This window comes from Herpailurus yagouaroundi, unplaced genomic scaffold (assembly GCF_014898765.1).
Source record: "Herpailurus yagouaroundi ecotype Mexico unplaced genomic scaffold, PumYag 196, whole genome shotgun sequence".
Lineage (NCBI taxonomy): Eukaryota > Metazoa > Chordata > Mammalia > Carnivora > Felidae > Herpailurus > Herpailurus yagouaroundi.
The window spans coordinates 8,388,237-8,415,691 of record NW_024412427.1 but is presented as its reverse complement, the minus strand read 5'-3'; the positions used below and the strand labels follow the sequence as shown (position 1 = coordinate 8,415,691).

General features: G+C 46.5%; 1 protein-coding gene across 1 annotated transcript in view; it reads left to right on the top strand.

The window, feature by feature from the left end:
• CTNNBL1 (catenin beta like 1) overlaps window positions 1–27,455 on the top strand; it is a 161,999-nt gene that overhangs the window by 115,117 nt on the left and 19,427 nt on the right. The window contains exons 12-13 of the mRNA XM_040447091.1: window positions 18,120–18,217; window positions 20,239–20,319. Of these exons, the coding sequence (XP_040303025.1) occupies window positions 18,120–18,217; window positions 20,239–20,319 (179 nt within the window). The remainder of the gene's footprint in view (window positions 1–18,119; window positions 18,218–20,238; window positions 20,320–27,455) is intronic.

Below are 27,455 nucleotides of genomic sequence, written 5' to 3'. Positions count from 1 at the left end.
TAGTTATAGGACAGGGTAAGTGAGGATGGGGACGTGCGGAATTTCCCCCTTTTTTGGTATTTGTGCCCAGTTGTAAGTAGCCCATTCATTGGTTGGGGCGTGTGGTTCAGTGAGCCTGCATCAGCTCAGGGCTCGCTGTGGGCCCTTTTTGCCTTGCTCGGGTTTCCATTGCTCAAGCCTGTTGCCTGAAAGCACCCTCTACACTCTTCCCTTCTCCTTCTGACTTACCTGGGGTGGGGCTGCTTTATTTAACAAGTGCATCTGGAAATACGTATTCCCAGCATGTCTTATCTCTGTCTAAAGTCCCAGGCTGCAGAACGCATTTCATAAGTAGTAAGTTCAGGATTAAGCTTTAAGATGAGAGATGTCCACATCCGAGCATAGCCTGATGGCTTTGGAGGCTCACCCGAAGGTGTTCACCTGGAACTAGTTGTCCTTTAGGAACTCTGAAAACCTTTGCCTGGAAGGTGGCCCAAAGGGAACCTCAGCTGCCATCTCCTGGGAGTTCATTCACTCTTCAGTTCTTCAGCAATATTGGTGAATACCTAATGTTGCCAGACATGCTTAGACACACATGAACCACTGCAGGCTCCCTGCCCTGGAGGTATTCACCTGTGGTGGGGAGAACACATGCACGTAATGATTGTGATACAGTAGAGGTTATAAAGGCGGGGGGTAGGGGGGTAGGTATAAGTTGCAAGTTGGAAGCACTGAAGGAAGGACTAGGCTTCCGGCCTACTTGGAAATCTTCCTTGAAGAGGTTAGGAAGATTGAAAGTGAGTAGGAATGTCCCAGGTGGACAAGAAAGGGAAGAGCTTTTAGGCGGGGGGAACAGCACATTCAGAGGCACCAGAGAATGCGATGTGGGGCTCTGGAAAAAGCAGGCATTCAGTGTTGTGGTCTTAGGGTTAGAGTCTAAGCACAATGAGCCGGACTGCTGGCTATATTTGTCAAGACTAGTTGGGGTGACAAGAGGGCAGAGGACCTGGACCAGGACAGCCTCTAAAGCAGCTCAAGCAGACACTCCTAGTCACAGTATCATAGCTCTTATTTATATGTGCCTAAAACCTTCAAAAACTGAGAAAGAAAGGAGCCACAGTCCACGTACCGCTATCTTCTTTGGCTGTCATCTGTAAATCTACTAAATTTATTTCACTTTTCTAGACCTTTTGTAGATTCTTCTCTCTTAATCCCACTTTTGGTATCCTCAAGGCAGACCTCCCTGTGTCTTTGGAGTTTATTTGATGACGTCACTTATCTCCAGCCTGAACTGTGGTAGCTGCTCCATGTCTTGTCCTCCGTGTGTTGATACTTGATGCTTTTTCTTTGACTGAGCTACTCCTGTACTCCCTTCTCTGTGAGACAGGTAGCTTATTCTTTGGAATTTCTCCCAATTCTGCTTCTTCTTTGAAGCTTGCCCCGATTTTCCACATTTGTGTTTAGACTGATCCCTTTCTTATGCTCCCAGTATCATTCCTTGTGTGTGGCGGTCGTTGGCTGACTTGTTTCCACTCATTTGTGAGCTCTGCCAGGGCACGGACTGTGTCTTATGCTGAGGGGCTGAGGGGGCAGGGAGGAATCCCTTTTATCTTCTATATCCCTTTGGATAAAAACTCATTCGGAAGAACAAAATATTTTTTATTATAAAAGATTTCAGGGATGCCTGGCTGGCTCACTCAGTAGACTCAGTCTACTGAGCAGTCAGCATGGGACTCTTGATCTCAGAGTCATGAGTTCAAGCCCCATGTTGACTGTGGAGCTTACTTGAAGGAAGGAAGGAAGGAAGGAAGGAAGGAAGGAAGGAAGGAAACGAAAGAAAGAAAAGGAAGGAAGGAGGGAAGGGAAAGGAAGAAAGAAAAAGAAAAGAAAAGAAAAGAAAAGAAAAGAAAGAAAGAAAGAAAGAAAGAGGAAGAAAGAAAGATTATATTATGAAAGATTTCAAAAATACAAGGTAGAGAAAATTATACATTGAACTTTATATACCCATCACCCAACTTCTGCAATTAACATTTGCCAACCTTGTTTCCTTGCCCCTCTTTTTTCCCCTGGAATTTTTTTTTTTTTTTTCTTCCCTGAGAGAGCGAGCATGTATGCACATGTGAGCACAAGCAGGGGAGGGGCAGAGGGAGAGGGAGGGAGAGAATCCTAAGCAGGCTCCATGCTGCTCAGTGCAAAGCCCAATGCAAGGCTCCCTCTCACGACTGTGAGATCATGATCTGGGTCAAAATCAAGAGTCATACACTTAACCGACTGAGCCCCCCAGGCACCCCTTTCTAGGAATGTTTGAAGGTAACACTAGGTATTGTATAATTTCACCTTATATGGGAATTTGTAATTTACAAAATTAGTAACTCATATGAATGAGAGCCTTGGATTTAGGCATTTTTCTCGCTAGAATATATATGATAGCATTGGGATCCGTTGGTAGGTTAACCTCATCCTAATAGATGTCAGAAGTAGCTTAGATTGAGGGGATTCTCAGCCTTGGCACTGTTGACACTCTGGACTGGATAACTCTTTGTGGTGGGAGGCTGTCCTGTGCCTCATAGGATGTTCGGCACCATTCTTGGCCTCTACCCAGTAGGTGCCAGTAGGACCCCTCAGTTGTCACAAGCACGCGCACATAAAACTTGCAAAATGCCTCAGACAGTGCAATCTTTCTCTCACCCCACCCCTCCACGGAGAACCTTTGGCCTAGAGAAAGAGAAGAATTTTGTAGATGTGAGCGTTGAAGGGACTATTCAAAAGACAGTTGGGGAAGCTGAGTCCCAGACAGGAAGTTTGCCACTCTGATTATTACTGTGCTTATGAGTATCGCGCTGGAGAATAAAATATTTTCCTGTCTCTGTGCCAGTGGGTGTCCCACTCTACCACACGTGGTTACTCAGGGCTACCAGGGTGATGCCAGAGGCTCCCCAGGAGCAGGGAGAACTCCTGTGGTCCTGCGGGGGGTGTCTCACTGAGTAGGGAAGGTCACGTGGTAAGGCTGGGGGGAGTTCTGGAATACCACGACCAGCGGGGACACACTGCTGCTGATTTGTGGCCATGACCAGTATCCACCGAGGCTGCTCATCATTTGCCTTCACCACACATTCATGATGAAGCAGGCTAGGGAATTCTCTCCTTGGGAATGTGTCTTGGGATCCACAGTGGTAAACAAGTAGGATTTGTTTCACAGAAATTACTTTGAAGTCAGTTTTTGCCAGGAGCCATCTGTCTTATGTAAAGCAAAGGGACATTGGTGTTTCCGTTTGTAGCTTTGTTCAAAATGGGCTCTGCTTATTTCTCACAACTGCGTTTGCTAAGAAGTACTCTGGAAATTTGGGTGCTGGTAAATTTAGTTCACCACTACAAAGGCAGATTTGGGGCAATGGAAAGAAAGCTGGCCTTGGGGGTCAGATCGGTCTCTGGCTCTCGCTAGCTCTGAGAACTTGGGTAAGGCACATAACCCCTCCGGGCCTTATTTTTTTCTCATCTGTAAAATGGGGAGAATAATTCACTCTAAGGGTGGTCATGAGTGTTAAGTGAGAAAGAGTATGTAAAGCAGCGAGCACAGTAACCGGGTACATAACACTAATAAGTACTTCTTTCCTCTTGAGAAAGGCCCACTGGGAAAGGCACATAGATCTCAGGCCCCTCATTCTTTATTTGTACAACAATGAAATGGCTGCACCGGGTGTACAGGAAGGTTAGCATGTGAGAAAGTGATGATGGCAGAGTACTTCATATATTTGCCAGTTGTTGATTATTTCCTGTTAGTAAAACAGAGCATGGAGTCGTTGTTCACAAATGCAGTGTTTTTTAGGACTAACCAGCTTCCTTTATCTCCTCCCTATGATAAGTCTAATCCCTGTTAGAATATGATCGGCAAGCATTTTCACAGAGGTCACTGCATGTTTTTGCAGTGGTTCTGTGTGTGCAAGATTGTAGAACAGTTAAGTTCCTTAGCCTCAAACTGGAAACGGAAGAACTGTGTTAAGCAGCGCCGAGTTCTGTCCTTTCGCTGTGCTGTGTTCTTGGCTGATGGGAGAGGGGTTAAGAAGTCAGACTTCAAGAAGATGAACATAAGGCCGTCTTGGTTCTGCAAGCAGGGTTTCCTGGTTTCTGTGGAAATCAGCTGAAGCCCTGAAGTGGGGAGGAAGAGTGTGTGGAGGAAGAGTTGGCGGGGGCTGCAGGAGCGTGAAGGAGGACCCGGCTGCTAACGGTGGGCAGAATGGGAGGAGGAGCCCGGGGCTGCTGGAAGAGTGCAAAGGCAGGCCTGGTGAGCAACATGAAAGGAGTGAAGAGGTAGGTTTAGATCATTCCCCGAAGGTCCTGGAAACAGGCTCTTCTTTTTCTTTTCTTTTCTAAACTGAATTTCTAATCTAAAGCAGTCATCCAAGGATGGCATTCAGAGGAGTGTAAAAACACCGCCCTTGCTTTGGGGCCGTGATGATCAGCTCTGCTGCGTCTCGGCAGGTGGATTCTTGGAAAGTGGGAATTGGAATAGTGGAGAGGTCATGGAGAGGGGAGAATGTGGGGGGGATTCTGGCTCCCATGCTCAGCCCCAGGTGTATCCGAGCCCGGTGGTGGTGGGTCAGGCTGTGCCCCTCTAGATTTTCAGCACCATCTGAAAATATAGTGAGCTAACCATTGAGAAGGACTCTTTAAAAAAATTAAATCAGTACAGATATTCAGCGGGATCATCTTTATTTTAGGATCTAAAGATCTCAAGTTGTTTTTTTTTTTAATGTGTTTTGTTGGATGGATGTGGGTAGGGAGACCATGGTAACTGTGTCATGTCCTTTTCAAACCCCAAGAGAGCTTGTAGGCCACAAAATCAGTTTAAATTAATTTAGATGCAATACTCCTAAAAGTGATACGCTGCAAAAAAGTAAGCCGTAACCAGCCACGCCTGACATTCAGCTGTCTTCATCAAAGGGGGTCACTAGAGGTATCAGTCTGGTGAGTCAGAAACCCTGCATCTGGGCCATCTCATAGCAGTTCTTCAGAGTACTGCCACGAGTGGGTGTTACTAACCTAAGTATTGGTGGCAATACAGAGAGAAAACAGAGGTTCTGAAACACCAGGCATTTATTTCTGTCATTACAAGGATGAGGGCTGATAATTAAAAAACAAAAAATAGAACAAAAAAACCCAGCTAAATTAATCCTTCCAGCCAGGTTCTGCAGAATATAATGGAAAAGCGTTTAGACCCTTCGAGATAGTGAGGTAAAACGAAACGACTATACTTTTTACTAGCAGTTCCTCCTGGTTCTAGGACTTTCCCCACTGGGATGTGTGGCTGGTTCCAAAAGCAGGCGAGGCTGAACAGCCCATTTTCTTGGAGTGAATACCTGAACTCTGGGACACAATGTATCTTTGGACTTCCTAGAGAATTTACTGGATTAGTGTTATTGGTTAGGAAATGCAGCTGATTGCTAGTAACAGAGACTGGAAATAATATGGTTTAAATAAAATAGAACACACAGAACTCACATAAAACAAGACCAGAAGTCTGGATTGGCAGCTTCAAGATGTCATCAGAAACCCAGGTCCCTTCTGTCGTTCTGTTCTGCCATCGTCATCACAGGACCAGGGGTATTTGTTTGCTTGTGAATGTGCCCCCAAGCACATATCAGTGTGCCTGGCTTCTATTTTCAAGATTGCCTCATGGTCTCCGTGGTTACCGGAGTTCCAGTTACTATGGTCTGGATTCCAAACAGCAGGAAAGCAAAAACAGGAGGGGGGCAGGGCTGAAGAGGACATATCCCCTCCTGGAAGTTCCAGATAGCAGTTTATCTTAAGTCTTGACCCCAATGAGCCACGTGGTCATACCTAGCTATAAGGGAAGCTGTAGTTTGGGTGTTTTTGTTTTTGTTTTTTTAAGCCAGGTATATTTACCAAATATATATGGGTCCAATCATTAGGAAGAAATAAGAGGAGGAAATGGGCAGGTAACTGGCAGTCTTAAGTAGTCAGGATGCTGCCACTTGGTGTAGAGAGACCATCTCTCTCGGGCAAAGTTTGTCTAGGCCTTCTCAGAGTTCCTGAAGTCAGTGGTGGCCAGCTCATTCTCCATGGTGGCCCCCCGCATCGTTGCCCAACCCACACTGCTGCCACCAGAGTGATGGGGTTGGTTTCACTGACCAAGCACATTGTGTAGGAACCATAGAAAACTAAGGATCGGAGTCATTTGCCACTGGAGATGGTTGTGCATGCACTCAGCAGACACTTAAAGCTTCGTGGACCTCTCCTTCAACCCATCTGAGGTATGGGCCTTCCCTGATACACGAACACTTGACCTAGGGAGCTTCATGCCTTCAGCTCAAACCCTGGGAGGGAATATTAGCTACCAGTTCATTCTGTTCTTTTCACTCTGAGCCCTTGGAGAATAGTTGTGTAGCAGAAAGAAGTATTTTTTGAACATATATATCCCTTTCTTGCTGCAAGGCATATTTTCCCACAAACTCAAGGCTGTAAATTAGTTAAGCTAGCACTTAAACACTTTTTTAAATCCATAGTGGTGCTCAGACTCTGAAAGGAGGGGGGAAATCCCATGGGAAAGAGAAAATAAATCAACCAAAAGCAACACCTATCATATTGCTTTGCACTCAGTAGGTGATTAGGCAATGTTTGTGGAATCTCATCGCAACTGAAAAATGAGAATACTGAATTAATTTTGGCTATATTTCAGGTTAAATGGGTTTCAGTGGGCCTATTTCAATGGAAAATGCATTCAAAATTTCAAACAACAGACATATTAAAAACTACTTTTTGGAAAAATAACCTTTAGGAATCTCATCATTTATATTCCAAGTGCTCATTTCTCCCTTTTTTTTCTTGCCTCTTCCTCCTAATATTTTCTTAAGGAAATTTGCAAACCTACAGGAAAGTTGGAAGAACTGTACAGTGCTCACATACCCACCACTAGACTCTCTAGTTAACATTTCACTGTATTTGCTTTGTCACTTCCATCCATCTCATCTGTCCATTTTATTTTTTTGATGCGGGAACTAAGTTGCAGTCATCAGGACGCTTCACCATGAACACTTTGGGAGGAATATCATTAGCCTTGACTTCAATTTTTAAAAATAATGTAAAATCGCACAGTGAAATGCACACATCTCAAGTGCACCATTTGGCGATTTGGACAAATACATACTCTTGTAAGGTACAGAACATTATCACTACCCAGAAACGCCTTGGGGATAAAGCGTTCACTAAGCATACTGTTTTTGAGATTCGCCCATGTTGTCGAGTGCATCAATGCCTTGTCCTTTTTTGGAGCTGTGTAATATTCCATGATGTAGGTGTATTTTTCCTGTTGACAAACAATCTCAAGTTTGTGGCCATTATAGCCATTAAAACAATGCTGTGAACATTGTTTTTGTAGAATGTCTCGTGTACAAGTCTTTTTGCGGTCATGTATTTTCATTGTCTCTTGAGGGAATATCTAGGAGTGGAATCTCTGGGTCACTTGCTAGTTCACATCCCTTTTTGATAGAATCTTGTAATTCAATTAAGGGAGGACCATATAAAGCCACTTTTCTCCTTTTACAAACAAGGATATCAAGGCCCAGAGAGTAGGTGGAGAAGAGACCTATTCAGAGCCATATAGAAGATTTTTTTTCAAAGTTTGGATTAGAAGGGATGCCTGTGTAGCTCAGTCGGTTAAGCATTCAACTTCAGCTCAGGTCATGATCTCACCGCTCATGAGTTCAAGCCACGCATCGCATCGGGCTCTGTGCTGACGGTGTGGAGCCTGCTTGGGATTCTCTGTCTCCCTCTCTCTCTCTGCCCCTCCCCTGCTCGTGTTCTGTCTCTGTCTCTGTCTCTGTTTCTCTCTCAAAAACAAACATTAAAAGCAACAACAACAAAAAACAAAGTTTGGACTGAAATCCCTGTCTCTTACCTCTATTCTGGTATTCTTTAGGTCACACTTTACTTCCCCTGAGAAGGCGGCAAGGAAACTGGGCTTCTTTCTGAAAAATCATTAACTGTTTCAGTTTTTACTAAAGGAGACGTAACTGTTAGACCCAAATGCTGTGTTTCTTTCAGATGTTTCTGTAACAATCTGAATATGGTCCTGTTTCTCCTCCACTGTACGTTTCAAGAAATCTTCCAGAATGATCTTCTGGAACACAAATTTGACCAGGTTGCTTCCTCTCCATCATGTGTTCTATAAGTCCAATGGGATAGAGTCCTGACTCTTTAGTTGAAAGTGTGCAACGTTCTTGCTTCTCTCGCCTCGTCCTACATCTCGTCACCCACTCCCTGCAGCCTCTCCTGGTTGTGTTCCTTCGTATCCCTATGCCTTTTTTTCTTTTCTCTCTTTATTTTTTGAGAGAGAGAGAGCATGCATGTGCACATGAGTGGGGGGCGCGGAGCAAGGGAGGACAGAGAGAACGAGCATCTTAAACAGGCTCCAAGCTCAGCAGGGCTCGATCCCATGACCCTGGGATCATGACCTGAACTGAAATCAAGAGACAGACACTCAACCGGCTGAGCCACCCAGGCGCCCCGTATCTCTGTATCTTTAATCTCTTGTGTATTGTTTAGAATGACATTCCCCCTCTGTCTCTCTGATAAATTTCTCCTCATTCTAAAGAGGAGACTCTGAAGATTCCTTCATTCATCCAGACCCTCTCAGGGAGTCAGTTACTCCTTTTTTATGCATGTGTATCTCTGACAGCTAACTCTTAAACCATGGTGTTTTCACAGGATGTCATATTCAGTATTAGTTGAATTTTCCTGGCACAAGACTAGATGCTGAAGGTAGACAGATGAATAAGACATGGGCCCCACTTTTGAGGAGCTTACCATTGTCGGGGAGATCCATACAGCAAAGTGGTTTCAATACTGCATCCCCGGTACCCGTGTGGCCAGCAGTCTAGCAGAGCCCACCTCCCCACAGCCTTCCAGACATCAAGTATTTTGAAAAGCTCATCAAATGAAACTACCTCATGGCTTTATCGGCAGTACTAGTGAGGTTGAATGCTGTTTAAATATGCTTGCTGGGTATTTTTAACTCAGGAGGAAAATAATCAAGTTTTATTATAGTGGAACTAATTAGGTCACTTCCTAGCTGTGAAACCCTGGGAGGCAAACTTCTTTTCCTGGCTGAGTCTCTAGTTTCTTATCTATAAAATGGGAAGAGTAACGCACGTGTTTCATAGGTTTGCTGTGAGAATGAAGTGAAGGAATGCATGCGAAGCACACAGAGGCACACAGTAGGTCTGTAACAAATACTGCTGCTTTAAGTCCCCAGTCTCCAGCCCAGCGCCTGCCACGTATTCAGGATTCAGTGAATGTGTGTGAAAAATAGGAATATATGTATTTTGTATGTGTGTTTAAAGGCACTATATATAGATGCTAACACAGATCCATCTGTCTTGAGAAGAGTGATTTGACTTGCATCAATATTCCACCGGAGTGGCTGAGCACACATGCGTGACTCCTCTTGGGTTCCCACGTCCCCTGCTAGGCAGATGTCCATTACAATGAAATGCAAAAAGGGAAAAAATAATAATAAAGGCAGAGGAATGTAATGTTGTGGCTTGATTTGACAGGGCCTCCTGCTACTTCAGCTGCTAGTGCCAGGCATGAAACAGATTAATCTGTACTCCAACACACCACTGCTGAAGTCAAGACGGTTTAATTAGGGTATTTTAAACATCCTGTTTGCATCGAGAATCTTACCAGAAAGCAGGATGTCTGTCTGTCTGGGGAAGTTCAGGGGGAGGTGGGGAGCAAGGATGGGCAATAAAACAGAGATGGTTTTAATTTTAGAAATGAGAGAAGAACACTTCGTATGATCTCCTTAAAACAAAAGAGCTAATGGCCTTAGATGTTCCATGGAAACAAAGGCAGCTCAGCCGCATGGCCTTGAATTCTAAAGTGGCCCTGCAAGATCTTGCCAAGACATGGGCCTGATGGTTGAGGTACAGGGACTGTTTCCATCCTAAGTATAGAGCTCTGGCTGACCCATATCTTTCTTAACCATTTGGACCACTGGAAGGCAGGTGCAGACTCTGAAGCTGGGTGGGCAGAGGGACCCTGAATTCATTGTCCAACCAGCCAGGCTGGGCCAGTATTTAAATGCCAGGCTGTGAGGATATTGATCAGCATTTGTATTTATCCATGGTCTGCACTATCCGCCCCCTCCCCTCCCCTCCCCCCCACCTTTCCAACCTCCTCACCTTTCATCCTCCCATCCCTCTGCCACTGGATCCCTTCCCAGTTCTCTGTCCATACCATGTGCATTCCAGCCTGATGTCTTCGATTCATGCTTCTCCATCTGCTTGACATGCCCTTATTCCCATTGCCCCCTTCTCCCTTCAAGGCTCTTTTCTTGCTTTCTTCTCTTCTCCTAGGCTCAGCGCAGTAGTATCTTGCCCACCAGTCTTCCCAGATACCCTGGCTAGGGGAGGATTTGCCTCCTCAGTAGTTTCTGCCTCTTTTTCATGCACTATCACTTTCTATCAAGTAATTTTAGACATAAGAGACCACAAGCACCTGGAGGGAAGGATCAGTGTCTGATTGTCTTTGTCTTCAAACACTGTATCTTATACATTGTAGGATTCTATTTTATGAATAAATGAATGAATCCGTGTCAGTTCTGGTGTCTAAGACCCCTGGAGGCTGCCTCCTGCGGCCCAGCTCTGCTTACCAGTGCCTCTTCTTCCTTTTCGGTGAATGTAATCTTCCCGTGACGCACGGAACCCAAACTTCAAGAGATGCAAGTAGGACACCTCTGAAATCTCTTGGCACAGAAGGATAAGGAAGTCGTTTCGGGATTATTGCTGTGTTCCTTGTCACCTTCTTCCCCCGTTCCCCACCTTGAGAGACCTGTTAATGGAGCACAGTCCATTTATCCTTGACTTCAGGAACACAGTCTAGATCTGCATTGTAAGAACTAAATGTGCCCATAGAATCCCAAATCCTAGCCACTGCCTCTCTACCAACTTTATCACAGAAAACTTGCACGACCATTCACTTGCCAGCATAACACTACAGCCCCGTGTCACTCCCAGGGGTCCCTGAGAGCAATGTTTTCCTCTTGTCTCGATCTATACAGCCAACCCTTCCTTACATTTCCTCCTCTTTCCTACCCCATCCCCAACTAAATTAGGGCGCTTCACATAGTGCTACGCATGTTCCACACGTGCCAGTTAACTGTGTACTCGATTGTAGCTGTCTGTTTCTTAGCCTTGCTCGCAGGGCAGTGAGCTCCTCTGGAATGGAGTGTCTTTTGACCTCCGTAGTGCCAGCACTTCGTACGTTGCCTGGCACATAGTAGTAGGTACTCAGAAGTCTGAGAAAAGGAATCACTGGTGTGGGCACCACTTCGTGCCCTGTTATTAATTGTCCTGTGGTTACAAAACTCCTAAAAGAGAGGGTGTTTTTCATTCCCTCTACAGACCACGTGCTGTGTTTTCAGTTCTGCAGCAAGAGCAAAAGGTGAATGATTACCCAGGCCGACTACATTTATTTTTATTAAAAAGTAGGACCCTCCCTGCTTATGGACGCCGTGTCCTTCAGCTTGCTAGGGCTGTCCGCAAGTCTCCCAGAACTTCTGTTATTTGGCTTTATGGGTAGTCCTCCCAGCTAAGAATGTCGGGCCACCTAAGTCTCTGTTTTTCTCAGCACAGGCCAATGAGGATGGTGCAGGCAGACTGAAACATGTTCGGTGGTAGGCATGTGATCAGGATGTGGTGTGGAAGGGGCTAGGTGGTGATCTATGACAAGTGCATGGGTGAGAATCTCCTCTGAGATTCTTCTTCAAGACAGCAACTCTCAAGTGGATGTCTGTTGGGTGCCTATTATGTACCTAGCTCGCTTGGCATAATGGATTTAATAGAGGGGATATTTAATAGAGGGGATAACCCCACTTTACAAACAGGAAAGCTGAGACTTAGTGATTAAACAGTGTGCCCATGGTTTAGTTTAACCAGCTAGTGAGTGCCAGCATCAGGATTCAAATCCAAGTCTGTCTGATCCTAAAAGCCCCGCATAAGGTTAATTAGTTAATTTACTTGTTGGCCTTTCTGGAACAGGGTCCAGGAGTTGGACTTCTTGGTGTATCCATGTGTCTTTCTCAGCGGTGGACCACTGGTCGGCCTGGTTGTTAATGGGCCTGTCTGTGGGTAAATAGCTCTCCTCACAGAGAGAGGTGTTGTTTTAACCACTTGGGATTTAGACCACCCTTTTTTAAGAATGACGATGGGAAATGTTACCCATCCCATTCTTTACAAAAACAGTGAACAGTGGGAGGCTAGTTGGAGTGACTGCCACGGTGTGGTTTGTGCCATTCTGGAAAGACCTCTGATCTGGATATACTGGGTCATGGGTTCTTAGCCAAGGAGCCATCCTTGAGAGATGGGAACACGCTGAAATTCCATGGAGATGTTACATTTGTGTAGATATTTTGCAAAAGATGGCATACATAGGGTTCATCAGATTCTTAAAAGTTTCTGTCATGATTTTAAAAGAAGATAAACTGCACATCTAGATTCGAGTGGCCCACAAAGGTACTTTTGATCCGAAGCAAATCACATCCCATATCAGGGTTATTGCTTCTATACTTGAAATTCCAGTGGAGTTGAAACAAAGATTTCTGATTCTTCTTCCGGCTCTGAAAATTACAGAATCCTAACTGACCCTAGAGAATCAAACTTTTAGTCCTCTTGCAGATACCGAGGGGTCTAACCCATTGTGTCTAATCACCCTTGAAAGTCCCTTAAAGAGATTTGAACTAAGGAAGAGGGCCCAGGACCACCCCTCTAGGCAGTTTCACTAATTAGGGTCTGAGGCTGGCAGTTGTCTGACTGTTGAGCAGGGCACTGGCAGGCAGGGGCTCACACTGGCACAATTTCAGTACTAGCTCTCTAATACTCCACTAAGACCCCAACCTCCCTACTTAGTGACTTGAAAATGTAGATATGCTTGGCCTCTCCCCTCGGGAGCCTTGTGGATCCCTTTAATATGTGTGTGTGTGTGTTCTGTTCTCCCTGGGCCCTGCCTTAGAGGTTGTTTTCTACAGTGGGAGTCCCCACATCCACCCCATCTGCGTTGACAGCTCCATAGCCATCCTTCGCCTCCATTTTATCCTGTCGAAATGACAGAGCAGCTGAGCGGTGCTGGCCAGCAGATAAACCTGTTATCTCCCCTGCTCTCTGTGCCAGCAGCTCTCCCCATCTTCTTGGTGCATGAAAAATTGACACCACCTTGGGCTGAAATCTGTTCCTAGGGAAGCTACATTTATTAGGGGCTAATGAAACTCTGTGTGTGTGTGTGTGTGTGTGTGTGTGTGTGTGTGTGTGTGTGTGTGAGAGAGAGAGAGAGAGAGAGAGAGAGAGAGAGAGAGAAAGAAAGTGTAAAACTTGGGGTGGCTGAAGTGTTTTCCTGTCTGGCAGGCACCAGCCAGCCACAGCGCCCGGAGAGATGGAAGGTACGTAAGCAGCTTCAGGTCTCCTGAAATTGACAACCTGTTCTTTACTTAGAATCCCAAACAAATAGGTAAATGCCATTTGTTCTTAGTATATACCCCTGCAGTTGATCAAGATCTCTCCTGCTCCAGGCTGGGTTGAGCTATAGGAATGCATGCTAATATGACCTAGTGCCAAAAAGATTATTCTGTGTATTACATTTCCCTCTTTGAAAATTACAGCTCCTGATACCTCACCGTTCCGCCAGCACCCCACCCCCCGCCTCGCTCAGGTATACAGAGAATGGTCTCTTGTAGCTCTTTCCCGTCCATTCAATCAGCAAGAGTCAAAGGGAAAATTGAGAAGTTCTGGTTCAGTATCTGCAGAGCTGCCGAAAACCCAAAGTCTCTTCTTTATTTGGAATCTGGTAGAAACCGCTTCTGGAAAGAGTAATTCAGTAAAAGAGAGGAAAGAGGGGTTGTTATTCATGTCTTACTCCATATGGCCTTTTGCTTCGTTTTCCTCTCATTAAAACTGTAGAGTTTTTTTTAAATCCACATTTACATAGTGCCAATCTTTTGGACACAATGAGCGCCACATGAAGTACATTGTCAGGCTTTGCATGGTTTAGTTTCTGGTCTGTTTTATCTTTCATCTATAAAAGCTTTGATGTTTACCTTTTATATGTGGGAAGCATATAACAACATAGGAGGGAAGCTTACTGTTTACAGTCAGGCATCTTAGGTTCAAACCTAAGTTCCCACCACTGACTGAAGGACATGTACCTTAAGTCAGTTAACTAACCTCTCTGAGCCTTGGATTTTACATTTACAAGATGAGAATAGTACCTTTCTCACAGCTTAGCAGTGATGATTCAATGAGAAAATTGTGTACAGACTCAAATCAGCCTACTGTCATAGATACACAATAGGTGGCAATTATTATTGTACCCTACTTCTTGCCACTAGGTATTTGAAGCCACTTACAGCGGACGGTCTGGTGGTACTAAACCTTAGGTTTGAATAAGAATTTGTCAAAACACAAATTCAGACTGGGGGAAATATTTGCAACATACATGACAAAAGGATAATGCTCTTCATTTACAGACAGCTTGTAGGAATCAAATTGGCAAAGGATAAGGCCAGGCAGTTCACCCATAAAGCAATACAGGGGGTCAGTAAATATCAGAAAAGGTGCTCAACCTTGTGCGTAACAAGAACAAAAACATGCTAATCAAAAAAGATCCTATTTTTCACCTTCCATGTTGTCATAATTTTTAAGTTGGATAGTATCCAATCTGAGCGAGGATATGGGAAAACAGATACTCTTTTATAATATATGTGTAATTCTGCTTCCATTATCCGTGTGTGTGTGTGTGTGTGTGTGTGCGCGTGTGTGTGTGTGTGTGTGTGTGTGTGTATACACTGAGAGTGGACATAGAATTGGTACAACCTTTTTGGCAAATAATTTGTCAGTGTCTTTTGACACATGCAAATAGCTTTTGACTCCCCCAATTCCACTCTTAGCAATTTGCACACGTGCAAAAGTGTATTCCTTACCAGAAATTAAAGTATACTTGCCAGAATATGTGCACATGGATGTTTATTGCTTCATTGTTTCTAATAGCAAAAACAAACAAACAACCGAAAACTGGAAACCACCTGAAGTATTAATGATTGGGTGAGGCACTAAATTATGATAAATAATGTCAGTGGAATTCTAGATGGCCATTAGAAAAAAACTAAATATGTGCTGATATAGAAAGGTATAATTTTTTTTTTCCTCTCCTCTGAAAATGTACACAAGATACCTACCTATAGGTTTTCTTCCCCTTGGGAAGAGGAAAAGGGTAGTGAGAGGAGTTTGTGAAAAGACAAATATTAGGTGTTCAATAAATATTTGTTGAATACATTTTATACCTTTGTGTATAGTCTGGTTTTTACCATGTGCGTCCATTACTTTTGTTTTAAAATCCATTGGTGGAGCATGGAGGGAATCACTAATAAGGCGGTAAAAGAAATTGTTTCCTATAGTTGAGCATAAATTCATCTTTGAGCTTCCCAGCAGCCAAGGCAAAGAGGGAACCCTGATAAGCACAATAAATTCATCAGGAAAGAGAAACATTTTCCTAATCTTCATCTCTAAAAGGACTAGCTGCTAAGGGTTGGTCAAAACTCCCAATTTAGTCTTGTCCTCCCCAGCTTAAAATTCGTGAGTAGATTCTTGCCACTTTTCTTCATGATCCAACCTCTGCCACCTAACTGGCCTCCCCTCTTCCATGTGGATATGACATGGCCTTTGCATATATTGTTCCTTCTGCCTGCAGTGCTCTCTCCTCTTCTCTACCTGGTTGTCAGCCATGGCTGTTGTTTTGGGCTTTTTAAAGATTTTCAGTTGTTAGTTACTCCACTGGTAATCCTTTTAGGTCAGATATCCCTTATCTGTGCTCCCCACGTCCCCTGTGCCTACCTCAGCGATGGAACTTGTCACACTGTACTGTAATTATTGTTTTGTTTTCCCCACTAGACAAGGAGCTCCTCAAGGTTAGGGATAATGTGTTGATTGTTTGGGGGCCCTGAGCACCAAGCGTTTGCCAGGCCCAAAGACCAGCAAGTGGTCAGTGAATGACTGAATGAGTAAGCTGAAGTTTGAGTTCTGCCTGTTTCACCAGTTAACTAGCTGTGCCAACAAGTGTTTTTTGAGTAGGGGAGTCAAGGAGAAGCCTCACTGAGAAGATCACAGCTGAATTAAACTGGGTGTGAAGACTGAGCCGTGCAGATAATCTGGTGAAGAGCATTTCGGGTAGAGGAGACAGCAGGCACAGAGGCTCCAGAGTAGGAGCGTGCCTGACATTAGAAGCAGTGTTTAGTCTGAGTGAGTTGGGGGCCATCAGAGGGTTTTATACAGAGGAATGAGGGGATCTGACTTTGGGTTTTAACCTAAAGGATCATTCTGACTGCTCTATGGAGATTAGGCCGGGGCAGGGGCGGCGGCCCCCCCGAGAGTGGAAGCAGAGAGATCCCCACAAGTAGGCTGTTGAGTATTCCATCCAGGGATGAGGGTGATTTGGACCAAAGTAGCCACAGTGGGGGCAGCAGAAAGAAGAGGTGGGATTCTAGGTATGATGTGAAGAGAAAGCGGACAAGGTTTCTTTCCTATGGGACCTGTGAGAAAAGAGAGAGAGAATAAGGGACATCTCCACTGTTTTTGGCTTGAGGAACTGGAGAACCTGGTTGCCATTAACTAGGTGGAAAAGACCGCGGGGAACAGATCTGAGGAGGCAGATCGGGAGTTTGATTTGGGACGTATTCGGTTTAAAGGAGCTGTTGACAACCACGTGCAGAAAGCAGGTAGAAAGGCAGACACGTGAGTCTGTGTTCAGAGAACAAGACTGGCCCACAGACCCGCGTTGTAAGTGGTTTTAAAAGCCGTGGGACTAGCATGGGGCTTCCCAGGGAAGTGAAGGTAGGTGGAAGATAGAATGCCAACCTACTCCAGCATTAAGAGATTGGGGACATAGGGGCGCCTGGGTAGCTCAGTTAAGCGTCCAACTCTTGATTTCTCAAGGTTCATGAGATCGAGCCCACATTGCTCTGTGCTGACAGCACGGAGCCTGCTTGGGATTGTTTCTCTGCCTCTCTCTCTGCCCCTCCCCTTCATGCGCTTGGGCATGTGCATGCGCGCGCTCTCTCTCTCTCTCTCTCTCTCTTTTTAAATAAATGTTTTAAGAAGAGAGAAATCAAGGACGTGAAGAGGCAGGAACACTTCTGACATACGTGAGGAAAAAACAGACTCAATCTGTGCTATGGTAATTGCCGACCTGTGGCTTTAATGAATAGTCAAGTGACTTTCTGAGAATTCAAGAGAAGTCTGACCTGTGAAGATGTTCTTAGTCCCTCTCCAAATAGAATATTTGTTGCCCACACGGTGGGCATTATTTCAGAATAAACTTCACTCTGCCATTTCTCCACGACTAGACTTCTGCTGCCTCCTTTTCAAGGTCATTATTCTTGATTTTAAAAAATTCTTTTTAAAGAAAAGAATCTCTTCACAGCTAAAGCCTATAATATACCCTTCAATTACCCTCTTCTTCCCAAGGTAGAAAAATAGTATCTCATAATAGAAGCCTGTGGGTTATGTGAACTCAAAAAGCATTGTCACCATTTTGAAGTACTTACTGTCCAGCTGCTTTCGAACTTGAAGTAGGGAGTTTTAGTTGCACCAGAAGTGGCGACCCTGGAACCCTATCATATTTCTTGCTTAATTCTGGGATGTTTACTTGGGAAGAGTATAAGGTAATTTGAGAATATGATAGAATACATTTTACTTGTTCTTTATATACTCATCTCAAAGCTGATATTCATACTCTGTTCACAGGTTATTTCTGCAAATGGGAGATTAGTTTAAGGTTCTGTTGTGGACAATAAAAATCAATTAATTCCAGGCAGACTAGAAATTCTAACTTAGTTTTGATTCACTTGCTCAAGTTGTCCTTGAGGATATCATCGCTTTTGAATATGTTTCTTGTGCAGTATGTGAAGATCAGTTCAGGTTTGCAATGACACAGTTTAGGTTCTTGTCTTATTAATCAATAGCGGCAGTCAGGGAGGCCTACTTACTCCTCCTCCAATAGAACCAAGGCAGGCTTGGAGAGAGGTAATAATTACTGCTCTGATCACAGCATGTTCTCTTTTCTCCTTCCCAACCCAGAGCACGTCTGTTCGATCCTGGCTTCCCTTCTGCGGAACCTGAGAGGACAGCAGCGAACCCGGCTTCTGAATAAATTCACTGAAAATGACAGTGAGAAGGTGGGTGCCTGCTACGCGGTAAGGAGGGGCCCAGGGCCGTCAGGGCAAAAGGAGTGCTGAGCTGAGCTGCTGCCCTAAAATACCTTCTCCAGCATTGCTTTGGGTCTTAGAGGTTGTTCTGGTGACTCTGCCTGTCATCTCCAGATACATCCGTCTGGGCACAGTAGCACCTTAGGGTGGCAGCAACCAGCACCTTAGGAAGATTTTTAGACCCAGGCAGAGTGGGTTGTAATAGGATTTGGGTTAAGGGTTGCACAGCATGGCAAAGCGATTAAGAACATAGCCTCTGGATTCCGACATCTGGATTTGAACCTGGTTTTGCTCTTTTCAAGATGTGTGCCACTCTGAGCCTCATTTTCCCTATCTGTAGGATGGACACATTAATTCCCATCTTGAGGAAGAGTCAATGAGAGGAAGATTAAATGAGTCCTTACTAGGTGGTGGTGATGGAAATGAAGGCTCCGTTGTGGACATAAGGAAAGGGTTGAGCCTGTCCTTAGAGGGACTGTGGAACATGGGAATGATCACGTAAATGAGATTAGGTAGATATTATGTTGTTATCTAGTGTGCCATACCAAAAAAAGATTTTTAACAGTGATAGGACCCACCGTCTATTTAATGATTCCTGTGGATTGGGTGACTCAGCAGGTCCCTTACATTCTTGTGGGACAATATATTGTCCCTTATATTCTCACAACACCGTGTGGTTTACCCTTTGTGTAGGTATTGTTCACATCTGCAGAAGAAGCAGCCGATGCTTAGAGTCATGTCATTTGCCCATGATCACTCTCAACGATGATCCCACAACTCACTAGTCACAAGTTAGATCATTCTAGATGCATGACATTAAGGACAAAAGTCCCTTTGATTACATGCAGTAATCTCGTTCCTTCCCACTGCCAGGTAAGGCTGAAAGTTTGTTGTACTTCGGAGAGAGGTTTATGACTGTCTCTCTGACCAGTTTTTCCAGCCTCACTGGCAGCATAGCATGGGGAAGAGGCCATCGTAAAGTCAGGCGTAGAACACCTTAGCAGTCATGTCACCCTGGTGACATTTAACATCTGTGCCTCAGTTTCTTCATCTTTAAAATTAGGGTCACTGTCTGTCTTTCCTGCCCACATTCTCAGGTTTTTGTAAGGTGTAAGGAAATAATGGACACGAAAATATTCGGTAAACTGAAATATACAAGATCTTGTGGGCGTCGGTATTATCCAGAGAGGGTTTGGGCACAGTCCTCCTGGACTCTGATGCCGTGTTGAAGCACCATCTGCTGTTAACCACTGTAAGCTCTTGAGTAAATACCAGGGTTGCCAAGAGCCGTGGCTGTGCCAGCCTAGTAAAGAGAGAGGTTAGAAGTCTAGGCTGGTTTCACAGTGTTTGTTCAGTCTTTTGGAAGTCTTAGGCAAAAATGAAACTTTTTCAAACCCACTGAGTGTTCCTCGGGCCATGTTTGAAGCATGACTTTTGCTAAGTTGAAAACTGATTTTTAAGTTATCGCTGAGCAAAAGTCAGGGCCTTTTTTTAAGTTGCTGAAAGAGTTTTTTTTTCTTGTACTCTCTTCTGACTCGAAAGCAACTAAAGAGATTTTACGCAGACCTTTTTAAAAAAAGATCAGCTCTGGGGTAGAATCCGAACATGAAAGGTTTCAGTTGGAAAAAAATTTCTGTAAAGTTCTAAGTGAATATCAAGTATGTAACTTCAAGCTCCTTCTCTTTGCAAGAAGGGACTTGAATTCTTATTTATTTATTTATATTTAACAACTTGAATTCGCGGGAGCCCTGGCCAAGCTGGAAACGCAGCCTCCTTGTGGGACTAGGCCTGCATTCAGACTGCATCCGCCCCAGGGGTCTGCTCGCTCTGCCCTGGCTCTTCCGTCCATTCCTGCTGGTTTCCTACGCAGAGCTCGTAGCCGACGTCGGAAGCAAGCGGTAGAGGGGCCTCCTGTTGGGAGGGGCTCCACTGTTCTCTTGCCTTGGTGTGCTTTTTCCTTCTCACTCATGTCTGAAACATCTCTCTTTCAGGTTGACAGACTGATGGAGCTGCATTTTAAATACCTGGACGCAATGCAGGTGGCCGACAAGAAGATTGAAGGGGAGAAACATGTACGTATCCCTGCCTGTCTTTTGCCGGCTGTTGACTTGCATGCCGTTCGGGTCTCTTTGTACCTTCTCTCTCCCCGCAGGACAGGCAAGGGCACAGGTGCCACCTACCCCCCCATGCCACCTAGCCTGGTGTTAGCATGGAGCGGATGACCGTCTGCCAGTGGTTATAACCGCTCTTCTAATAGGAGTGGAGGTGCTTTCGGAGGAAGGATCCCTGTCTGACCTGAGGGTCTGGGTGATAGCACGAGTACCCCTGACACGAGCAAAGTGCAGGGCTGTGACTTGGTACCACGTTGGCCGAGCTGGCAGAGTCTGTCTTAGTTCAAACTCCTGCTGGCTGCTGTAGTCGTAAGGGGAGCACCCGAGGGAAGGGTGATCTCAGGGGATAAGAACTGGAAAGGAAGTCTGAGGTCACTGAATCCAGATGAAAAACTGGAGACCCGGAGAAGGGAGACTCAGAGGCACCGCAGCGGAGCCTGCATAGCAGGTTCCAGAGGACCGACCCTAATTTCTTCTGCTGGCAGCTGCTGAAAATGAAATTTGTTAGGTTTTTGTCTTGAGGGACTGTGTTTGCTGTGCTGGTGTCCTGCCTTCCGTACTTTCCACCTGATTCCGTTTTGTTCTCTGCCATCTCTGGCCTCTGTCTTTCTCATCTGTCTCCTTCACTGGGGCAGAGACTCTTGTCTGTTGTTTAATGTCGATCTGTATTCTCACCCCTGCGAGACATTCCTCAGTCTTTGGTCACATTGCAAAAGGATCCTTTCCTTGCTTTTTTCAAAGTCTGTAATAGACTTCATTTCCCTTGTGATCTTGATTTGCCGTATCACTCCATTCTCTTTTCATTCTTCTTGCCTTAAAGCGCACTTGAGGCTTTTGACCCTCACCGGTGGGAGAGTCAGTTTCAGCGCCTGGTCCCATCGTGTTGGGACAGTCCGGCTGCGGGGCGGGCTGTGTGCACAGGGACTTACACTAGCATTTGCCCTCAAGCTAGGCCTCAGGCCAGAGCGAGAGCTTGGAGGGGAGACGGTGACCCTGTTGTCTGTCCTGTTTCTCTTCACCCCTCGTATCTACCCCTCCCTTTTTACAAAATATGCACCTCCATTTATGAATGCCAGTGGACAGATAGCTGTGGTTATCATTCTTGTGATTTGCCTAAACCTAGTAAGTCCTCAGATGTTTGTTGATTGATTGAATTGACTGCCTGGGACATTCTTCGTTTATACGCTGATGCTACTGCAAGATAAAAGGCTGGGACTGAATTCTGAGGCTGGACTTCAGATGCCAGCATGTTAGGCACGCAGTTGCTTCGTTCCACCCTCCCACTGCCTTTAATTTATCCTTTGATTGAGGTTTCCTTTTCCGTCTTTTCTTCCCTTTCCGGTAACTTATGAGGATGGCCGCTTAGTGACTATTTAAGTGCCAGAGTGATGGCTTCCTTTTCTTCATCTGAATGATAATTAGAAACAAACTGAAATTTCCCTGGACTTTTGGAGGGACACAGCCATGAGACAGTTAGAACTCCAGCTCTGGCTGAAGACCCGTGTTATCTGCTAGAGGAAGTTTTCACGGAGAGAGAGAGCACCTGGGGGTCTAGAGACCTGGAATTTTAGGCAAGCACCGCCTCTCAGTCCCTGCCTGGCCGTGGCTCGTCAAACCATGCTTCATGTAGCCCATTCCCTAACTGAAATGTAGCAGCAGAGGTGACCTCTCAGGTCCTCCTCTACTTAAAGTAGTGCCTCAGGTTCAAGTGAACATCCTCTAGGGACCCTGCCAGTTTTTAGCAGCGGGGTGGAGGACATGCAGAGTGAGAGGCTGATCAGTGACCGAACTGTCCCGAATACAGAGGAGCAGCGGCGTCGGAGAAAAGGTTGGTGAGTGGGGAATCGCAGGACCCCGAGTTTGAATCCCAGCTCTGCCACGTCCTGGCTCTGAGACCTCGGACAGATGAGCTGACCTCTCTAAACTCCGGTTTTCTCATCTGTAAAATGGAAATAACACTTCCCTCTTGGGGTTGTTATAACACTAAGCATAAAGTATGTAAAGCACCTTGCTGAATTTGGAGGAACCGTGGCCCCTGCTTGGTGCTCCTAGCTCCCTTTGCAGTTCTTGTCAACTTTTAAGCTAGTCGGGCAGTCCTTTTCCTGAGGGCATCCCCCTTGCCATCTGTCCCAGAAGGAGTCCCCCTGCCAGACCAAAGTTGGCACCGTCATCTACGTCATTTGAGGGGAAGCTGGAGTAGACGTTTTGCTGATGGAGACCGAGTAAGCTGCTGGGCGCGAGGGGGGGCAGCCTGCTCGCGGCCGGTGGGAAACTTGGCCTGCTTCCCACCAGATTATCTGTTATCAACATCGAAGAGGGTGTGAAATTGATTAGCACCGACGGAGAGTAATTGCCGCAGCCACTCTGCCCCCGGCATTCACCGAGCTTCTGTGTGCCACGGGCACCGGGGCCCCTGCCATTCCCTGACAGACCTCTGTCTCCTTGATGCCAAGGCCGTTTTGCTGGGCACTGGCAAACATTCCAAGGCCATTAGTGCCCAGCAGTCTCGGCGCTGCGCAGAGAGACAGGGCAGGGTGGGGGGCGAAGGATGCATGCGTGAGCAGCGCTCTCTGCCAGCACTCCGGCTCCATCCTGGCAGATGCAGCCGCCTCGCAGGTGGACGGTGGCTCAGAACAAAACGACCTCCTTTTCACCTCTCCCGCATGCAGTCTTCTCTGTTAAGTCATGAGCAGTTTGCTGCCTCACCCCACCCCGTCTCCATTAAACTTGGATGTCCTACACCCGTTGGGAACTCAGCAAATATTTGTTGACTCGAATTGAATGCTTATTTCTCAGGCGTTTGATGACATTGACCGTTAGATCAGTAATGAATAAATATCTCACACACTTTGCCAAGTCTGCAACAAAAAAGACCTTAGATAACAGGGTCAGGTATTGACCCAGATACTGGGGGTCAGGTATTGACATTTTTAGTGTCTCAGAGCCCCCTTCTTCACTGCAAACTTCAGACTTTCTTGGGCACAGTGCAAATGGCCGTGGTTTGCAATTGACCCAGATTCACTGGAGAGAATCCAGTTGTTGGGCAAATACTTCTCAGACGCCTGCTCTGTGCGAAGCACTGGGCTAGCCGCCGGCAGGGGTGAGAGTCAGAGATGCCGGTGGAAGAAGGGGCCCCAGGGGCGGCGCTGCTGGCGAGGGCCGGAGGTCCCCGGGGAGCGGGGAGCAGTCGGCTGCGCCTAGGGGCACCCTCAGCTGTTCTGCGCATGAGGCAAGACTTGAGCCGCACTTGAAAAGATGGGAGACGTGTCAGGCATATCCAACTAAAGAGGAACAGGAGCAGCGGAGGGGCAGCGGGAAGCCAGTGGGGGGTGAGTGGTAAGTTAAACCACAGGAACCCAGGATGAGAAGGGGGAGCATGGGCTTTAGAGCCCGACTTCTTTCTTGTTTCTGACTGGACAAACAGCTTAAGTTCCCTGCCTTATTTTCTTCCTTGGGGCTGTTTTCTTTTCAAGGTGTGTGTCCCAACCTGTGTACTTAGGGGAATTACAAAAGGAGCGATCTGGCGAAAGCTGAAAGCTGATTCTCAGGGTTTGGCACATAGCCGGTGGCCAGACAATCTTCCGTCGTCTCTTTAAGGCCTGTTTGCATCCCCATCGCCCCTACGTGCACTCACATTTTCCGACTCTCCTAGCGCGGCGAGATTTTGCACGATCGGGGTGCTCCCCATTTTGTTAAGGTCCTCTCCTGCCACTGTGCACTCCTTCCTGCCCCACAGCCTTTGCATTTGCTTCTCCCCTCCGTCCTGGCTCTTCTCGTGTGGTGCTTCCCTCCACCTTCAGGTCTCGGCCTGAATGTTACCTCCTCAGACAGGTTTTCAGTGATCACCGTATGTAAGCAGCACCCCCATCCCCGGTGCCTCTTCACAGCCTGTCATAAGTTATTTGTTTACTGTGTCTCTGGTGTTGTAGTCTGTCTCGTTCAGCATATTCTCAGGACTTACATAGTGACCGACATGCAGTAAACGAAGGACCGTTGCTCCTGAGATGCAATTAACATTTGTCCTTGGGTGTGAAGGAAAATTGAGGGTCCTGGGTTTTTTCTACATTATTCCGTAACTCTCATTTTCTTTTTCTTGACTCTCATTTTTAACCCTAATTTTTCTTTGCTCTATAATTAGCCCCATCATCCTGGGTGGTTCAGTCAGTTGAGTGTCCGACTTTGGCTCAAGTTGTGATCTCACGGTTCGTGAGTTCGAGCCTCACGTCAGGCTTTCTGGTGCCAGCCCAGAGCCCACTTGAGATGATCTGTCCCCCTCTCTCGCTGCCCCTCCCCTATCTGGATGCTCGCTTGCTTTCTCTCTCCCTCCCTCTCTCTCTCTCTCTGTCTCTCTCTCAAAAATACATAAACGGTTATAATTGGTCCCATCATCAAACTTATCTGAGGACATCCGTGTAGATTCTGTGGCCTACTGTGGCAGAGTTCAACAAGGTAAAATCCTCCTACTTAAGAGTCTACAGGACAACCTGGTAATTCCACACAAATTCAGTTCGAATCGCATTCCTGCAGTGATTTGTGGCTGTCAAAGACTTCCACGTTGGGCACAGTGACACGCTGCTTCCATGTTTTGTTCTGCGACTGTTTGATTCCAGGGCCACAGTGTATCTGGACTTGCCCTCGGGGCTCCTGGTTACAAGATTTGACCTGAACTTTTAAAGGGCATGCAGTTCTTAGACTCTTCTGGTGAGCAGCAGTTCTCCATGATCTGTAAATATTCAGGATGCTTGTCTCAGCAGATTTCACCTGACTCCCCCAACAACACAAAGCCCAGAAAATACCGAGGTCCCTGGTGTTGGAAAGTTGTCTTGACTTCTCGTTGGTTCCTTCTGGCTTCTGTTGGTTAAATGTACAGAGACGCCTGGCTCCTGACTGTCAGAAGTGAGACATAATTATATAGGTACTGGCAGGAATTTTAAAAGAGGGAGGAGAGCCTTGGAGAGAGGTTTCCCTTTTTTAGTTCCTGGGAAAATTATACTCAGCAGGTTTATTCAATAAAGTGTTCTCACCACATACTTTGCACTGTAATGACTTACAAATTGCATGCTAATTTTGCCACAGTTAAATCATTCTAGGCTTTATCCTGGAAAGAGAAAGATGGACTCCTTGTGATGAAACAGTATCCACAGGACTTGATGTCTGAAACAGACTTGGGCTATTTCTTTAGCATTTGAAACTCATTTAAGGTTTTGTACAGAAGTGGGTAGAGCACAGGAATGCATGCGTGGGGTACGTGGTCCTAGAGCACTGGGTAAGGATATAGACAGGATAAGTCGGAGACCGCCTTTGATTCTTATGCTAACTGTGCTGCAAGCTTCTGGGACATCCTTAAAAAAGGAGAATCTTGCTAAGAGTTCCTCTCGGCTGTTGTTTAAACCAGTTCCCAAAACTTTCTCCATGAATGTTCAGTCCATGAATTTGCCAGAACACAGCCGACGGTAGAAGCCCGTGATGGTGGGGGAGGCCGTGTCCTGGTGCTTTTTCCTGTCGCTTAGACACCCACAGACTTAGCCATATGCCTGCTCATCCTCTGTGGCCCCCTGCCTGCCCCCTTCCCAATCAGTCCGCCTTTCTCCCTACCCCCAGAAAGGAAGTCAGAGGGGCTCAGTTCTGGTCCTGTGCCCCTGCCACTTGCCTCGCGGTGTGGGCTTGCGCACTCTGGCTTTTCTCATCTTCCCTGACCCCCGGTTTCAGTGGGACTGTGGGCTCCCCCCTGCCATCCTCACAGGCTTGATGCGGGCCTGGTAAGATCAGAGCCATGCGCTGGTGACTCCCCAAGTGTCTGCAGACTCTCACAGCCACTCGCACAGGACATCACCTGTAGGCTTTGTGGCTCAGTGAGTCCAGAGCCCAGTCTGTGGCCCTAACCGTGTATCATCCGCCCCCCGCCCCCCGCCCCCCGCCCCCCGCCGTGCCGGGGCCACTCACCAGTTTAACCAGGTCGAAACCTGGGCATCATCCTCTTCCTCCTTTCTCTCCTCCTCCTCCCACCGCGCATCCATCTGGTATAGTTTTACCTCCACCCTCTGTCCAGGCTCTTCGTGCTCCCCTGTCCTCACCACCGCTACTCACACTCGGACAGCCAGCATCTTTTCCTCCCGTGTTAGTGCCGCACCCTCCTCACCAACCAGTCTCCCTGCAGAGGTCCGTCCTCTCCGATTCATTCCCTGCACAGTAACCAGAGATTTTCCTAAAATTACAGCACATTACGGCACTCCTCCACCCAGACCCAGGACACGCTGGCTCTGCATTACCTGCAGGCTGTGCTCTAAACTCCTCCCGGGCCCTGCCTGCCGCCCAGCTGCAGCCCTCCCTCACCGCCCTTCCCCTTGGGATGTGCAAACGCCGTTCTGTACCGCTTGCGCCTGCGTAACCTTTGCTTCCTCCAGCCTTCTGCTGTTTGCCCAGAATTCCTCTCCATGCCATCTTCCTCACACCCCTTCCCTGCAACGGGCTTATTCCTCCTTATCTTTAAGAGCTTTGGCAGAAAAGCCAGTCCGTAAATGCAGGTTGAATGTGTCCTGTGTGCCAAGCATGCTGCTCCGAGTTGCTGAGCCGGTTCCTGCAGAAAGCCTCCCCTGCCCTCCTGGCCCCACCGGGGCCCCCAGGGCCCTCAGGGCCCCCTGTGCACTCCAGCCTGCACCACACAGACCCACATCTGGCCTCTGCTTCAGTTTCCTCATCAGGAAAAGGAGGGGAATAATCATACGTATCTTGAAGGGTTGCAGGGAAGATGAAATAAACTAATACGTATAAATCACTTAGAATAGTTTCTGGCACGAGGAAGTACGCCGTAAGTGGTAGCTGTTATTGTAAGTGTTTTTTGGCCTGTATACTCGTCACTGTCTCCCTCTAAAGTTAAGTCTTCACAAGCAGGGACCCATCTTACTTTCTCAGCACCCCCAACAGGATTGTTCTTCTCTGGCCTTGTGTTCTTGTATCTGCTATCAGGGAAGCTCTCGGTTCTCTCAAGGCTGGCTTAAATGTTGTCAAAATTCAAATGAGCGATCATGAGTATTTTTGTTTTGTTTTGCTTTTTCAGTAAATTTAGAAATTGAAGGCACACCAGTCATGGAGGCATC